The sequence below is a fragment of the Rousettus aegyptiacus genome, unplaced genomic scaffold, assembly GCF_014176215.1.
Source record: "Rousettus aegyptiacus isolate mRouAeg1 unplaced genomic scaffold, mRouAeg1.p scaffold_m13_p_11, whole genome shotgun sequence".
Taxonomy (NCBI): Eukaryota; Metazoa; Chordata; class Mammalia; order Chiroptera; family Pteropodidae; genus Rousettus; species Rousettus aegyptiacus.
The window spans coordinates 26684819-26702186 of record NW_023416286.1 but is presented as its reverse complement, the minus strand read 5'-3'; the positions used below and the strand labels follow the sequence as shown (position 1 = coordinate 26702186).

The following is a 17368-nucleotide window of genomic DNA, read 5'->3' as shown; positions in this document are numbered from 1 at the left end:
TTGTTGCAAACATCCTAAGCTAGAATGTGCATTTGCCACACCATCCACTTCTTTGTGCCTAAGTTTATGAATCTGCAGAATAATGCTAACAGTATTCCCCTCTTCAAAGAGTGATCACGAAGCTTAAATACATTAGCATATATCAAGTGCTTAAAATGGACAGGGATATGGCAAATATTAAAGAAATGCAATGACTATTATTAAAGAATGGTTTTGATATATCTATAATAGATGTCCACAGAACATCTTTATGAAAAGGGAACTTTAACAGAAATCTGCAAATTAGATCTGAGATGAATCTTTTAGAGTGGACAATCTGGATAAAACTGTTTACCCCTGATGATATACTTAATATTGCTTCTCTGTACAAAAAAAAAAAAAACTAGCCACCTTTCAGGTTGTTGTGAGGGTTAGAAGTAAGGTGTGTAGGTTCTTGACCCTATTTGCCTGCCTGTGAGAGCACTCCATTCATGGTGTATGCTAGACACTGTCTGTTAGCTGTGCATCCTAGAATTGTTCACTGCAAATTGTGATTTCTGATCCATACAGGATTCTACATGTGTACTGGAATGAATTTTTACTAAATCTTAAATTTTGCAAAAAGATTTGGCATGGTTTTTAAAATGATAAAGATAGGAAAGATTGACATCTAGTGGCTTTCTAGCAATTTTGCACAAGAATGTTCTAATCCAAAGTGAATCAAGTATATATAGTTGTATTTTGCTTTGCATAGGCTCTGTTCTTAGAAAAAAATTTCATATAAAGCAAATTTCTATTATTTAATGTCAGATATAACTCACTATAATTTCCCATAAACATGTAAAAATAATGTTTTTATAAATTTTGCCATCTAGTTTTTTCATTTTTTATGTTAAATACTATATTAATTCCATATTTTCTTATAATTTTATATAAGCTTCATAGTTTACCTACCACTTTCTAAGTTTCTTATACTATTCACATTGAAATAATAAAACATGATATTGTTTTATTGGTCTTCTTGGAAAGCAGTTACTAACTTGTAAAATATATTCAAATGTGCAGAGGAGTTATATTTTAGAACAGTGTTAAATTTACAGAAAAGTTGTTCCTTATTAATAATACTTTATATTATGATGATACATCTGCCACAATTAATGAACCAACATTCATGCATTGTTATGAATGAAACTCTGTATTCCATTCCAATTTCACCACTGTATTAAAGTTCTCCAGAGAAACAGAGCCAATTAGATGCATCTGTATCTATGTCTACATCTATATCTCCATCTCTATTTACAGATATATAGAGATATATTTACAGGTAGATACATAAATAGATATAGAGAAAGATAGTGAGATAGAAACAGACTTATTTTAAGGAATTAGCTCACATGATTGTGGAGGCCTGGTAAGTCTAAAATCTGTAGTAATTTAAAATATCTCAAATTTTATATTGATTTGCACCTTGAAATAATATTTTAGATATATTGGATTCAATGAAATATATTTCTGTCTCAGAAAGAAAGGTCAATGTGGCTTATGACTAGTGAAGTGAACTCTGAGAAAATTCAAAGAAAAGCACAATATTTACATCAGAGAATTATATTGGCGGAGTGGTGGAAGCACTACCAGCTTGGACTAGGAGGGACTCAGACTTTTGTTCTCCCCACCCCAACCTTCTCTTGAAAGAAGCAAGCCCAGAGCATTCTTAGTTACAAACCTGGACCTTTTCATACTCATGGGGATGTCTCAAAGGGTAGAAAGAAGAGCCTGGAAGGCAAGCTAAGAGATGAAAAGATGTCCAGGAGCAGAAGTGGGTCCTAATCAAGGAATGGGCAACTTGAGCCTGCTTGGGTTTCGAACAGCTGTGGACCAATGACAGCCATGTTTCTTGCTTCCTTTTTTTTTTTTTCAAATGAGTGTGAATTGTGGTTATCTGTCTCTATCTCACCATCGTGCAGTTTGTGGGAGGCTGCTGGCTTGTCCCTTTAATCCACTGGTCTTTGGGTCCAGAGGAAATGCCCCAAGGAGGAGCCTCAGTGTTCTTGCTTGAACATAATTGAGATTCTTGAGAGGCCTGAGTATGGTGTGCACGCCTGCAAGAGGAGTGTGAATAACGTGTGGCCAGAAGGTGGATTATGGCAGAGTAAAGATATCTGCAAATTCTTTGACACTCTTCCTATTGAGAGGTGGCTTCTCTTTTCCAATACATTGGATCTGTGACTACTTTGATAATGGAGTACAGTCGAAGTGATACTGCCCGTTTCAGGCAAGCCTTTAATAAAGATGACAGCTTTTGCCTTGGTTTCCTCAAGCCCCGAGTTGCTATGTAGAAGTTATGACTGCCCTGTTGGCTAAACCACTTGGGAATGTCTTGAGACTACATAGAAAAAGGGCCCATTTGTGCACAGTCTCCCTGGGATCCCCTAGCCCCAAAGATAGGTTTGTGAAGCCTTCTTGGACCCTCTGGACTAGCCCAGAAGACAGCTGAATACCACTGATTTACCCCAGTCGATGCCAAATGAAGTAAAAGAATCACCCAGCCAAGTCTTGTTGAAATTCCTGAATTCTGTGGATTGTGACCATAAAATGACAGGTGTTTTAATCCACTAAAACGGGAGTAGTTTGTCACAGTAATAAATACCTGGGACACACATACCACATCCTAGTTGAGTGACCTTGAACACTGTACTTAAAGTCTCTGCCTTCAATATTTTCATCACTAAAATTGGATAATTGTATCTATCTAGTATGGATGTTAAATAATTAAACAGAAAAGCAGCTACCATATGCATGAATCATGTTTTGTTTCCCCGTCATGTATCGCTTTACATATAACTAGCATTAGAAGATATGTTTACTTCAGATACCATCAGTTTTTATGATATACAACCCTGCAAGTATACCTATACGTAGCAGTCTTTAAAATCTCATTACTTTTAGAATTTATAATAACTTACTAATTATCTATAAACATGGTGAGGATCCTAGTATCCTTAGTTCAAGAAACGGATGATTGTTTTGTTGTTGGGAGTGGTTTCTTCTCATCATCTGAAAGGTCCCTTAAAGGTTATATTCAAAATAAATAAACTGAATTTTTCACTACTGAAAAAATCAAGCGTGGTTTAGCTCTGTAAGTGCAAGATACTGAGCAGGAGGATTAGGTGGGCTTTTTTGTACCTGTTCAGATTTAGAAGACCTCAGATCTCAAAAGAGAATGGCTACAGAGGACAGCCAGGAAAGTGTATCAGCATCCACTTTATTAGTTATAATTATTAAAAAATCTTTTAATGGGAAAGGCATGCTATAGGTAGACTCCGCCCTTTCACACCTTGCTTTAAAATGTATTTTACCTCAGTTAATTCGGTCCTTTTTCTTTTAGTTTATGAAAATGGTGTCCTGGTAATTTTGCTGTCTCACAACACAACCCAGTTCCTCTGGTCCTGGTATAATTGTATGACTCCAAGATAGAAACAAGCACATGTTAATAAACCAAAACACAAGTACGTCTCTGGTTTTTAGACAAGTTATTGAACTACATGAGATAAAACATCTATTTGAAGATAGAGGATATGAAAGAAAACATCTTTGGTTGCATAATTTAACCTAGAATTCCTAGTAATCGGCTTAGCATCTTGTATTTGCCAAGTCTGAGAAATTCTATTTTAAGGACAACAAACACTTATCCGGAAAGACCCACCCAGACAGCCCCCGGGGAAAGGGGTTGGCAGGCCAGACCCAGGCTCACTGGAGGCCGCAGAGGGAGGTGGGGCAGGCGCCACGTGGCCTGCGGCCAGAGCGCGGTCAGTGGACTATGAAATCTGGCCTCTGGCAGCGGGAACAGAGAACCACGTGCTTTTCCGGCGGTCTGGGTCCTGGGAAAGTGGGCGGTGGACAGAGCGCCGGGAGAAGGCGGGTGGGGGCGGGGATCCCGACCAGGCTTTGGAAGAGGGGGCGCTGGGAACCCGCCACCTTGCCCAGCCGGACCTCTGCGGACAGTGGTGCGACCCGGGGAGGAGGAGGAGGGAAAGGCGTGCGCGGAGGGGACGGAGGCGTCGCCCCGCCGCACAGGAATCTGGCCTTTGCGGGGGCCGAAAGATCTGCAGTGGGAAGCAACCCCGGGCGCTCAGCGAGCAGCGGCGCCCATGGGCCTCGCAGACCCGCCGGGGAGCGCCCCTGGACACGCTGCTCAAGTCTCTGGGTTTCCGGACGCGACTCGGCGGCATGTGCGGGGCTAGAGGGGCTGGGGGCGCAGCGCTGGGCGGGCGGAGAACCGGGGCCTCGGGGACGCGGGGACGCGCGACCCCCCGTCACCTGCAGGCGGCCGGCGCGGGGTGTGCGCGCCCGGTGGCGCCCAGGCCTCGAGGCGCGGGGCCCGGCCCAGGGGACGCGAGCGCAGGCCTGGGGCTGATTGTGATTGGGTAAGTCTTTATCAGGGAAGGGAAGTGGTATGAACTCTGTCGTGTCATATTTTTGTGCCATGTGAGTGATATTTTTTCTGCCTGAAAAGCTGGAATCCATCTGTTCTGATTCCTTGCATGCAAACGTGAGATTTCTCGTGGATATGTTTATTCAGTCTTCCCAAGTGAGGTTGCTCACTTCCTCTCAGAAGTATCCATCTCATCCGAGATGAACTCTCCACCAGTCTCCAGAGCCAAGGTTACTCCTAGGGTGTTCGCCTGTTAAGTCAAAGGAGCGTGAGTTCTTTATAGGAGAAACAGCCTCGTGACAGCCAGTCTATCCTGCATTCCAACTCATTCAAAGTGCAGTGCTCGCTCGTTTCAGACAATCCTTTTGAGCAAAAATGCAAAATTTTGAAAGCCGGGATCACTGTTTAATACTTGAATTCCTGCAAGGCAAAGTGGAAGAGATTCGTGGGCTATCAGGAGGCAGCTTTTTACAAGTAAAAGAAGATGGTTGAATCATTTCTTTGACAACTAGAATGAAGTGACTTATATAGAGATTGGGACTCGGCCTTAACTCTCATGCGCCAACAAATTAATACAATATGGTTCAGCGTTGCACTTCAGTCTCTTAAAACTAAGTCCTGTCTCCAAATGAACAGCCTTAAATGTACAAACTAGCTGGATTTTATCATCTCTAGAATATAAGCAGTAGAGATAGGAACTATTATGACTGTTATATGTCATGCATTATGAAAAAAAATCTTAATACGTATTCTGCCACATTCACATTTTAAGATATTTATAAGACACATCTGTAAGTTGTGTACACTTTCTTATACTGTGTGGTTTATGTAGCAATTGAGAGTTTACAGGCAATTAAAGATACTCAATATTTTGCATGAAATAACAGTACAACACGTGGTTGGACGACAGAGAAACCAAAGAATCGAAACTAGACATTAAAAAGAAAGGCAAATTTTGCAGATTCTGTTTTCAGTTCACAATGTCAGTAATTTGAGGTCCGTGGAGAGACATGCATGTCAGGTGGCCTGGGTCTGGGAACCAATTCCATCTCTTCTTTGAGACCTTGGGCAGTCATTAAGTGGATGAGTTAAAATTCCTTTTCAGAATTCTTCTGAATTCTGTGGTCAAATGTTACTACACTGAACTCTGAAGTTCAGGAAGTTCCACAGAAGTATAGACACTTTGAAGAAGCTGGGAAGAGCAGAGAAGAAAAAAGTTAGAGAAATGGTGTGGAAGTAGATGGTGTTTCAAGGCATCTGTTTTATAGTAATTCCCTGACCCCCACTCCAGCATCCCTGCATCCTGAAGACCTCTTGTCCTTTCTACACTTTGATGTGAGCGGGAATGCTGATCTTGGCAAATGTGGTGTAATGTGAGGAGAAAAATTAGTTCTTCCATTTTGTCAACAATTTTCTCCTTAGTTTTGAAACTTCCCCTCACCATCCCCTGAATAAAAGGGGTAAATTTTTTGGAGGAATAGTTATTGTTCACTGGAAACAAAACAAACAAACAGGCATGTGTCTTAAGATTAGTGAGTTTGTTTTCAAGTTGCTAAAAGAGAGGAGATATTAGAAGCAAGAGAAGTGGAAATGAATGCATGCAGCAGAGGATCTATTTGGTTTTAAGTCATTTTTGGAGCTAAGAGCTATGAATTTTCCTTCTTTATGAAGGATAAAAGATTCTCCAGAAATGTCTTGAATTTGAAGAATATTTTCATATCTGGTCATAGTATAATCTTTTGTATGAAGCATGAATATTTAGAGTAATTATAGAACAAAAACATGTTCTTTTTTTTTTTTAGTCACTAATCTCTACCTCTTGACTCTTTCAACATAGAACTTCTCTGTGTGACAGACATTATTTTAAATGCTACAGATAGAGAAAACTAATAAAGTGTCAGGGTCACCATAATAAAAAACTAAGTAGAGCTGCATAATACATATTGCCAGGGGAGGTGCAAATTACCAAGAGCACAGTGTTTTCATAGAGTAACATCTGTGAACTTAATAGTAGCAGTGAGCAAGATCAACCTGATGTATCTAGCACATAATATCTGGCACTGATTTTATAGAAACATTTCACACACTTTATCTAATTTGTCTCACAACAATTATACAAAAGAGTTGATAGTATTGCTAGTGTTTTACAAATTTGGATATTGAGGCCACGAGAGAAGTAACTTGCTCAATGCACACAGCCTGCCAATAGCAGAGCAAGATTTGACTCCTCCATTATTATAGAGACACAAAGGAACACTTTTATTTGATACCTTATTTGAATCACCACCATGAGGTTTAAAATTATTTCCTAATAATAAGCCAATTAATTCATAAACCAGTACATATTTCTTAATGTTCAAAGCAGATCCGTTTGATGTAATTTTAGTTGATTGCTTCTTTTATGTCTTAAGTGTTTTATCTGAAGAGTTATTGAGTCTAGTCCAAATGACAAGTAATTGATAGTTTAAAATAACTGAACTAAGGGCTAAAAGTAAAGCAGTTTATTAGCGTGAAAGCTTGTCCTATATTCTTTTCTCTGGTACCTTTTCTTTAACACCTTTATCCTTAAAGTTGCTTGGTTGTATTTAAGACATACGAGCTAAAAGGAGAGGCAAAAATCATAATTCTGTTCTCTCTTGTACAGGACATGTTTGGGAGGCAGAGATTCTTGCTAACCTCTGTTTCTAGTAATTAATTTGTTTTTAGAATTTCCCTTCCTTGAAGAGAACAGTAAGTACATAACTAAGGGCAGAATTTGTTCTTTTAACATTTTTTAAAAATTCTATTTACACTCAGAAATACTAATGTCGAAAATTAGGTATCATTTTAATTGAAAGGAAAAGCACGGTTTTAGTTTAATGAATGCTAGAATGCCGTCCCCATTTGAAATATTGAAAGTCAACTTTCTCCCCCAAATCTTTCTCCCCCACTATCGTATCATATCATATGAGATATAACTTATTTGTCCAAGAAAATATGATTTCTAAAAAAAATAAGTTTACTGTTAGACATTAGTAAGATACTTTGACTAGAGGGAAGTAAATGTTTTAAAAGGTTCATTGAAAGGGTATTATTTTAATGATTAATACCAGCTGTATGACACCAGCCAGGTTTAATACCTTATTTAAAATTTAGAGATTTCCTTTGTTTTAGTTTTCCATTAATTTTAATATTTTAAAACTACAGATCAGGCTGCACACAAAATGACAATGCCAAACTGAAGTAAGCTATTATTTATGTGTTTCTGACATTTATTTATGTGTTTAAAGATTCAGAAGTATTTGCTATATATTTCAGAATTATATGGGATTGTCTATTTTTTTCCTGGGAGGCTGGTTGGCTTTACAAAACAAGGATCACTAACTGTTCAAGGGACAGGGGGCGCCCGAAATCCAGGTCATGTTTTACTTGCCAGGTCATGACTTGAATGAAGCTGTGTCTGCCCGGAGTTTGTGGCAACTTTTACTAGTCTGGCCATGTTGCAAAAAGTTGTTTGTTTTTTTCCAGTTTACATAAAGGTTCATGTACGTTAATGGCAACCTTGATTCTAAGAAAATAAAAATATCAATTTCTTGAGGATATGTGGGGTGTGTGTGTCTGTGTGTGCGTGCACACGTGTGTGTTTAGGGGGACATGGTAGGAGGAAGGGAGCAATGTTATATAAAAGGAAACTTTAAAAGCCTTAATGACTACAATTGTATTTTTACATTAGAGATACTTGTCATGTTTATCTTATTTTTCAGAAGAGGACTGTCAGAAGGATCTGGAAAGCACACTTTTGCTGTAAAAAGCAAAGATCCTTTACCTACACATTTTACAAGAAATGTGCAGAAAGCCATTGATAAATATACCTGGTAAGAATTAACCTGTTAATTGCTTCTGATTGCAAAATCAAAACATGCCCAGAAAGAATATGGGAAACAAGATCAGCAATTGGCCATGAATTTGTAAAAGCAAAAAAGCAGGGCTTTTTAGCCTAGCGAATAAACTAAATAACTATTTTTAAATCAGTGTACTGTGAAATTAATAAACGTGTTTAAAGGAAGGAAATATGGCTCATTGAAGTAAAGCCACTTAAAAGCATACCTTTCCGCAGGAAATGTTTACATAACCTACGTTTGTTTCTGCAGTGAATCTGCGTCATCATTTTCATCAGGCGGAAGCCCCGTGCCCCCAGAAGCCCACAGCTCTTGGTCTGGTTCTGAGACGCAGAGTTCGACCACTGGCTTTTCTACTGAGAGGAGTTCCATTTACTCTTGGAGAGATGATGTATGTCCAGGATATTTAGGATAATCTAATGATTAGAATTTATAATGAAGAGTTGCTTTCCTATTTAAACAAAAAACCTTTTTACTAATATTAAAAGCATCACTTATACATATACACATACGTACATATAGAATCATTTACATGTAAAAACGTAAAAATACAGAAAATGCAGAGAAAAACAAAAATCACTCATAATCTCCTAACTCAGAGTCTTAGCTGTTGATAGTTTTGTTTTCTCTGCCTCCAGATCTGCCCCTTCCATGTGCTATATGTGATTTCTTGTATAATATATGTAGCTGTAAACTCAGAACAGACACTGACAATTAGGAACTCAAGAGGAAAATTTGGGAGAAGAAAAATCTGTGAAAGATCACCGTGATTAGAGAGTTTCTAAGTCAGATATTTTACTTTCATCTTCTAGCAGAAACTATTAACTTTAACCCTATTTTTGTTCTTTTCGAGAGTGGAATTCTTAGCTGAGCAAGCTTTCAGTCTATTGGTCAGGCCTTTGTTGGGCACTCTGACAATTGCACAGCCTCCTGACTCTTTAATCTCTCACGTGACCCTCAGAATCCCAGGATGCAGCTTGTGTGAAGCCCTCATGGCTGGGAAGAGCCTCCAGTATAGCACCTTGGATGTTCTTACTCCTGTGCTTTTCTTGTATTCTATTTTTCTTTGCTTTCTTTAAAAGCAATGCCCACTCGTCGCTGCACATGAGGCTCCCCTCTTCCTCCTATCTTACAGCAGTGATTCTCAAAGACTAGGAGGGAGGGAAGACAGGAAGAGAGTCAGCTCTGAATTCACAGGGGAATTCTTCAAACAAGAATGTGACTCTCTCACTTCTGATAAACAGCCCCACGTCACACCCACTCCCTGCCACCCTCATTCACATTCTTTTGTCCTAAGTATGCCAGTCACAAGAAGGCTGAGAGCCACTGTTTCATACTGTTCAGATTCTGAGATGATTTTAGTACACATTTTCATGTCATTATCCACAGAGATTCTTATGACTTCCATTTCTGGAATTTAAATTATTCCAGAATCTAAAATAGCTTCTGATTTAAACACTTTTATTTACTTGTCGATAGGTAATAGTTGCAAAAGCAAAACCATGAAAAAGACAGAAAATCGAAAGCAAGCCTTCTTCCAGGCCCCAGGCACCCAGTTCCCTCTTAGAAGGCAAATATTATTACCGGTTTTCTCCTCATTTGCATTTTAAAAGAAATAATTCAACTCCCTTGCATCCTGAGAATCTAGTTTATTATCAATTGATGGGAAGAAATAACCCCGAAAATATTGAATAGCATTCTATGAAAATCAGCCTGAATTGACTGTTCGGATCAAGTATGTCAGACTGGATATGCACTTTGTTGTTTTGAGCTGTGTATTAGATTTCAGGTTCACACACCCCTGGAAGGATATGTAACTAGGGCTATTACCCTGGAGGTTGCCTGCCAGAGTTGGTTCTCTCAATTGTGGTGGTGTTTATGTTTTCCTCCTTGGTTCTGAGGGCTGTAGGACTGTTGCCTCCCAACCATAACAACATGTAGAAAGGCTGAAAGGTTTTCTCATCCTGCAGCCACAGCACCAAGGACCGCTTAAGGTTAGGCAGGAAAAATTAATACTCTGGTCTTACCCTAACTACCATGCCTCTTGGGATAACGGGATTTTTTTTTTTTTTTCCGCATTGATTAAAAGAATGTGAATGGCTCTTTCTATAAAAGTAATTTTTTTTTCCAACTGGTATCATCATTAGAAAAAAATAACTTGATTTTGCAGTTGTACTTAGGTGTGACATACCCAACTGTATGAGGAACGTATGTGTTTGTGTGTGTGTGTGTGTGTGCATAGAAATATAGGTGTATGTATGGATATTTATATGTCTATATCAATATGTATACTTATACCTATAATTATATCTATGTAAAGTCTCAAATAAGTCTCAACTCATGTGGTAGAAATTATCTCTACTTAACAGCTGAAGAAACAGAGGCTCAGAGTGGCATGTAATTTATCAGAAGAGTAACCACTGGAGCATTGATGTGTCTGACCTCAAAGTCCAATTCCCTTTTTTCATGTCATATCCCCTCCTCTGTAATGGGTGCTTTAAATTTGTAAGTATCATTAATTATAAAGGTGATATTTCTACATCTTTTAGTCTTATAACTAAATGCGTATTTCTGTTTTAGGAGTTCGACCAAGCCAATGCACAGAAAGTACGGCAGTTATTCTGGGAGGTTGAGGAAATGTTATTTGAAGGGAAAGTGAGCCCTCAGACCCAGAACTTGCTGGCTGAATGCAGTGAATGGTCAAGAAGATCCATCCATTTGAGGTAGGGAGGTTTGTCATAGTGATTATTCGGAATGGGTTTTGGAACTTCCCACTCCCAATTGTTTAGTACAATCAGTACATTTTTACTAAAAACACTTGCCCAGTCAAAATATATATCCAAAACACGTGTCCTTTCCTGAAAAATCACGTCTTTTGAAATGGTGTCTGAGGAAATATTGAGACATTCCAATACTCAAGTGCATTTTAATTTGTGAAAAGCAAATCTAGCTCATCCTCAGAAAGGCATTGCATGCACGTCGAATGTGGGAATGGTAGAAGTCATCCTTTACCTTCATGTTCACTAATATGTGAGCAACATGAGTCTTGCCCTCAATGCTGAGAACAGTAGGGGGTGAGAGGAACAGAGTAATTATTTGCCGTATAATTGGATAGATGAACTTTACCATCGCATGGAGAAATGGAGAATCCTAATATAGGAAGGATCTTTTTTTTTTTATTAAAGATGAAAAATATAGATTGGATATAAAGTGAAGCTTTTTCTCTTCAATTAACTACTCAGGGAGAAAAATCCATACAGGTTATCTGAAGTTCCTCTGTATTATGCCCGGGGAGAATAAATGCTAACACTCATACACATGTTGGTAGATCTTCTGGTTACCTCAATTAGGTACCTTTTCAAAAACTCTTGACTAAGTAGGTTCTTTTGTTTTCTTTTGAGTCTTTCATAAGCCACCTGCCTTAAAGAGTATAAAAGAGTATGAGTTCTTTATAAATTTTGGATATTAACCCTTTATCTGCTGTATCATTGCCAATTATCTTCTCCCATTCAGTAGGTTCTCTTTCTGTTTTGTTAATGGTTTCTTTAGCCATGCAAAAATTGTTTAGTTTGATGTAGTACCATTTGCTTATTTTTTCTTTTGTTTCCCTTGCTCAAGAAGATATATTAGAAAAAATATTACTAAGAGCAATGCCAGAGAGTTTACTACCTGTGTTTACTTATAAAAGGTTTATGGTTTCAGGTCTTACATTTAAGTCTTTAATCCATTTTGAGTTTATTCTTGTATATGGTATAAGAAGGTGGTCCAGTTTTATTTACTTATTTATTTATTTAATTTGTTTATTTACGTTTATCTGCCCAGTTTTTCACAACACCATTTATTGAAAAGACAGTCTTTACCCAATTTTATAGTCTAGCCTCTTTGGACAGAGATTAAATGACCATGTAGACATAGATTTATTTCTGGGCTCTCTGTTCTGTTCCATTGAGCTATATGTCTGTTTTTATGCCAGTACCGCACTGTTTTGATTACTATCGCTTCATATTATAGTTTGATATCAGGCAGCGTGACACCTCCAACTTTGATCTTTCTCAAGATTGCCGTGGCTATTCGGGATCTTTTATGGTTTCATATACATTTTAAAATTATTTGTTCTACTTCTGTGAAGAATGCCATTGGTATTTTAATAGGAATTGCATTGAACTTATAGATTGCTGTAGGTAGTGTGGCCATTTTAACGACGTTAATTCTTCCTATCATTAGCTTGGTATACACTTCCATCTATTTATATCATCTTCAATTTCTTCAATGACATAATTTTCCAAGTACAGCTCTTTTATCCCCTTGGTTAAATTTATTCTTAAGTATTTTATTTTTTGATGCAATTGTAAATAGAATTTTTTTCTTAATTTCTCTTCTTATAGTTCATTATTGGTGCATAAAAATGCAGCCAACTTTCAATTATTAATTTTGTATCCTGCTACTTTTATGAATTTGTTAATCAGTTCTAACAGTTTTTTGGATGAATCTTTGGGGTTCTATATGTACAGTATCATGTCATCTTCCTTTCCAATATGGATGCTTTTTATTTCTTTTTCTTATCTGATTGCTCTGGCTAGGACTTACAGTACTAAGTTGAGTAAAAGTGATAAAAGTAGACATCCTTGTCTTGTTCCTAATCTTAAGGAAAACACTTTTCGTTTTTCCTTGTTGAATATGATGTTAGCTATGGGCTTGAGGTATGTTTCCTCTATTCCCACTTTTCTGAGAGCTTTTATCATAAGTAGATGCTGGATTTTGTCAAATGCTTTTTCTATATCTATTAATATGATCACATGATTTTTATTCTTCAATTTGTTAATATGGTGCATCACATTAAGTGATTTGCTGATATTGAAACAACCCTGCAGCTCAGGGATAACTCCCACTTGATCCTGGTGTGTGATCTTTTTAATGTCTTGCTGAATTCAATTTGTTAATATTTTGTTGAAGATTTTTGCATCTGTGTTCATCAGGGGACCTTATTGCTTCTAACATGCTCCTTCAAAATGTCATTTTATTCAACTTTTTTAAAATTGCAAAACATTTTTGCCTTTTCCAATAAGAAATATAAGTAATTTCCTTTTTATTTTAACCTTGCAGAGTATTAGGAAGACAGCTCATCCTGCCAACTGATGAAGGGGTCCGCCACTTTCAGGGTAGTGAGCCTTATAGTGCAGCCAACGGACCCTTCTCAGATGCCGGCGAACGCGACAGCAGCATCAGAGAGTATGTTGCTATTAGTTGCTTTCAAAAAGTATTTTTAATTGCATTTGATTATACGTTTTCACGTCTATCTTAGCCATGAGCCTCGGCTCCATCAATTTTGAAGTTTAGATTTCAATGAAGGGCAGGTACAGAGTATTTTTTCACAAAATGCTTCAGATTCTAAATTGATAATGATAATGGTGATGATGATGATGATGTGTAATACAGATATCAAGGGAGTTAACTTTTCAACTTTTGTTTCCAAGACTCTGAAAGGTGGGCTAGGTAGAAAACTGAAAACTGCCTCACTCTGATTGATCCTAAGCCTCAAGGCAGTAGCAGCAGAAGAAATAAAGCTCCATCCTATCTTCTTTTGCTCACTAACAGATTTTGATAAATCTCTCTATGCCAGTCATACTTATTCGGGACTATGCCATGACATCCTTTTATTACAGCTAAGAGGACACAAACTCATAAAATAATTTAGGCTTTTAAGAAGCCTTTAAAATTTTTAACTATGCCTGTGTTAAAAATGTTTTTGTTAAGGATGACTTTTGTTAAATGTAATATTTAGTGATTTTTTAAAAATTTTGGAATTCTGTGCTTTATGGGTAATTTAAAAACACACCGTAATCATGCAAACACTGTAATCTTGACATCCTACAGACCGTCATGAGAATCTGCTTTTCCCATAGGTTATGCGTCTCTGGCTCTCAAATACTCCTAGCAGCTCTTGCAACCCCTGCCCTGCCAGGCTCTGACTGCACAGGGGTGGCTGACCTAACGGAATGTTCATCTCTGCAAGAAGAGGTCTACGATGTGGATGGAAAGATTGAAGAATATTTCGCTTTTGACAGAAAGGAAGAGTAAACAGATTTTATTTGAAATTGGCTCAATAGTATAATAATATTAATTTATTTGACATTTAATAGGGTCGTTTAGTGTTTTGAGTATTTTACATGTATCCAAAAGATTTTCCATTCTTCGGAGAGTAATGTGCTCCCCCCAATTTTAGAGTCTTATCCAGTAGTGTATATGCTAGAGCGATGCTTCTTTTTCTTTTTGACAATAAGGCACAGGTAGAAAACAATTGTATTCAGCCTGCTGGCTAAAGTGGACAAAGCCACTAGTGGCCTTTGTTCCCGGGATCTCCTGGTGCTCTATACCTGCCTGCCCTGAAGATCAAAGGGAAGATCCAATCTCTGCACTAAATGCATATTTGGTTCTTAAATAGAAACTACAAATGTTGCACAATAAAAAATTTGCTTTGCGATTGAAAATTGGTACATTAAAAATAACAATATGCTGTTTTAAAAAATCTGGTTTCTTATATATGTGTAATGTGCATAAATGCTTGCATGTTAGATAGAGGGATAACATTATTTTAACTTTAACCATTGACACTTTTAGTAATTAGAATGGATTTTATCCTTAGTGATGACGTACGTTTTGAACAAAAATCAGCTCACCGTCGTAGGACTTGGCGTAAACATGGATTTCCTCCTGTTTCCCCTCATGACTGTATAAAAGATGCCGTGGCTGCAGAAGTGTTTGATCATGTCTGGACAAATGTGGTAGAAATACTGGAAGAGCTGATTAGAAAAAACTGGGAAGTTAAACTCACAGGTACCTATTTATAGAACTCAGCCTAGTAAAAAAAAAAAAAAAAAAAAAAACCCTGATTCTCAGCTTTGTGCCTGCCCCAGCCTGCCTTGGCTAAGACATAATTGGGGTGAGAAGTGGGTTTTCTTCCTTAATTCATAACTTGTCTTTAATTACTTCAAAAAGGACATGATTCTTTTAGAGTTACAAAAATAATATATGGGCATTCTGGAAAAAGAAAAGCCACAGAAATACACAAGAAAGAAGCTAGAAATCACTTTTTTATTGTATTAAGGCAAAAAAAAAAAACTTACCTAACTAATCTCTAGTAATGGGATACTGTTTTTTTAATTGTTTATGACATTATTTGTAAAGTAAAATGTAAACACAATTAATTTAATAATCACCAATTTAACTTTATAAAATGCTTTCTAAACTACTTTAAATTGAGTAGAAACAAATCATAGAAATGTTAGTGGTGGACATTAATGACTGTTGTTACATAATCTGTACAAAAGAGTAATAATCGTGTTAAGTTAAATATTACTTTTTCCAACCAAAGCGATTAGTTGGGATATTATAAAATACTGAGACTTTTTCTTGCTCCAGTGTATATAATCTCTGTTTTCCTACCTACCACTGAAATAATAGGCATTTCATTATGTACACATGGAAAAGTGTTACATCAGCCAATTGCTCTTTGGTGTCTTTGCGTTCTCTAATAGGGGTCCCCACCCCCCAGGCCACGGACCAGTATCTGTCTGTGGCCTGTTAAGAACCAGGCTGCACAGAAATTGGTGAGCAGCTGGTGAGCAAGCGAAGCTTCATCTCTATTTGCAGCCGCTCCCCAAGGCCAGCATCACCACCTTGGCTCTACCTCAGATCATCAAGCGTTAGATTCTCATAGGAACACTGGGCTCTGATGCCAAAAAGGTTTGGGGACCACTGCTCTATAGCAAGGTTCAGTGACCATAGCAGACTCATGATAGTTCAATAACAAATATTTTCTTTGAACAATGAATTTTCAGTACATACATTAGGTAATCTGTTTGTTAGTAATATTGATTTTTCTGTTGACGCAGGAAGAAAAAAACAGAAAGGAAAACTGAAAGTAGCTGAGACTAAATCTCCACATCTACTCATTTCCCGTATTAACACTGATGTGTCAAGTGTTCCCCCATCCAGAAGTTCTGAAACTCGAAGCATATCCATGACTTCTCATCTTAACCCACCTCAGGTAGATGCCATTCCACTGGTCTCTTTTTTTCCCTTAATCTTTATAGCTCTGGCCTTAGTTTATCAAGACTGCTATTCTATTAAATTTTATTAATGAAATTTTTGATACTGTTTGCCAATAAGACTCAAATTTTAAAATAATTATTCCATGGAGTTTAATAACATCATTATATTCTTTAATAGAGTGGGGACACTCAGATTTGAGACTTTCCACCTGCTTTGAGCTATAGAGCTGGTTCTGTATTTTTGAAGAGAAAAAAATTCCTTCCACCAATATTTCTAGCCAATTTGCAGGTTACAATTGTTTTCCTCTCCTCCCATCAAAGTGATAAAAGAATCAGTCAATGAGGCTATGTTAGGTTTGTTCAACATTTATTGAATTTGTATTAAGTGAACTGTATTAGGTGTTTTGAGGAGATATGTAAGCGAAAAAAACATAGTCCCCAAACTAGTAAAACAAAACGTATAATACAAGTCAGATGCAATACATTCTGTGAGCGACGTGCAAAATAAGTGCCATAGGACAATAAAAGAGAGAACAATTTATCCTGACTGGAGATAAGGCCTGATCTTTAGGTTGGAGGTGAAATTTGAGCAGAAACGTGAGTAGGGCGTTCATGGGTAGGAAGTCCATGTGGGTCATTTCAGGCCAAGCAAAGGCATGAAGGGAAGAAAGAGGAGGTGTGTTTGGGGAACAGCGATTGGACCGAGGGTTAGAGGATGGGACGCTGGGACCAGCAGAGGCATTGTATGTAGCAAGGCCGGGGCATTTGGAATCAAGAGACCTCTAAGGGGGATTTATTTGGACATACTGTTTAACTTTTCTAAACTTTAATTTCCTTATCTAAAGAATGGGAATAACATGATGTTGTCCAAAGGATGGTTGTGAAGATAAAATCATGTAAATATGTGAGAGCTCCTAACACAGAACCTGGCAACTAACTAACACAGTAAATATTTCTTGAATTGCATTCCTATTCAAAGATCTAGTGGAAGGTGTGGCTGGAAAGGACAAGCTCGTTATGGGATACTT

The 17368-nt window shown here is 37.6% G+C and overlaps 1 protein-coding gene across 3 annotated transcripts in view; it reads left to right on the top strand.

The window, feature by feature from the left end:
* The window catches only part of FAM149A (family with sequence similarity 149 member A), a 41067-nt gene that overhangs the window by 13780 nt on the left and 9919 nt on the right, over positions 1-17368 (top strand). Inside the window, exons 2-9 of one of the 3 annotated variants that reach the window (XM_016143929.2) lie at positions 7598-7633; positions 8155-8265; positions 8542-8680; positions 10870-11012; positions 13393-13518; positions 14193-14363; positions 14933-15123; positions 16182-16336. In XM_016143929.2, coding sequence (XP_015999415.2) covers positions 7598-7633; positions 8155-8265; positions 8542-8680; positions 10870-11012; positions 13393-13518; positions 14193-14363; positions 14933-15123; positions 16182-16336 — 1072 coding nt within the window. Of the gene's footprint in view, positions 1-949; positions 4404-7597; positions 7634-8154; positions 8266-8541; positions 8681-10869; positions 11013-13392; positions 13519-14192; positions 14364-14932; positions 15124-16181; positions 16337-17368 lie in introns of those variants that run through there. The other 2 variants (XM_016143930.2, XM_016143928.2) reach the window with 2 other exon arrangements.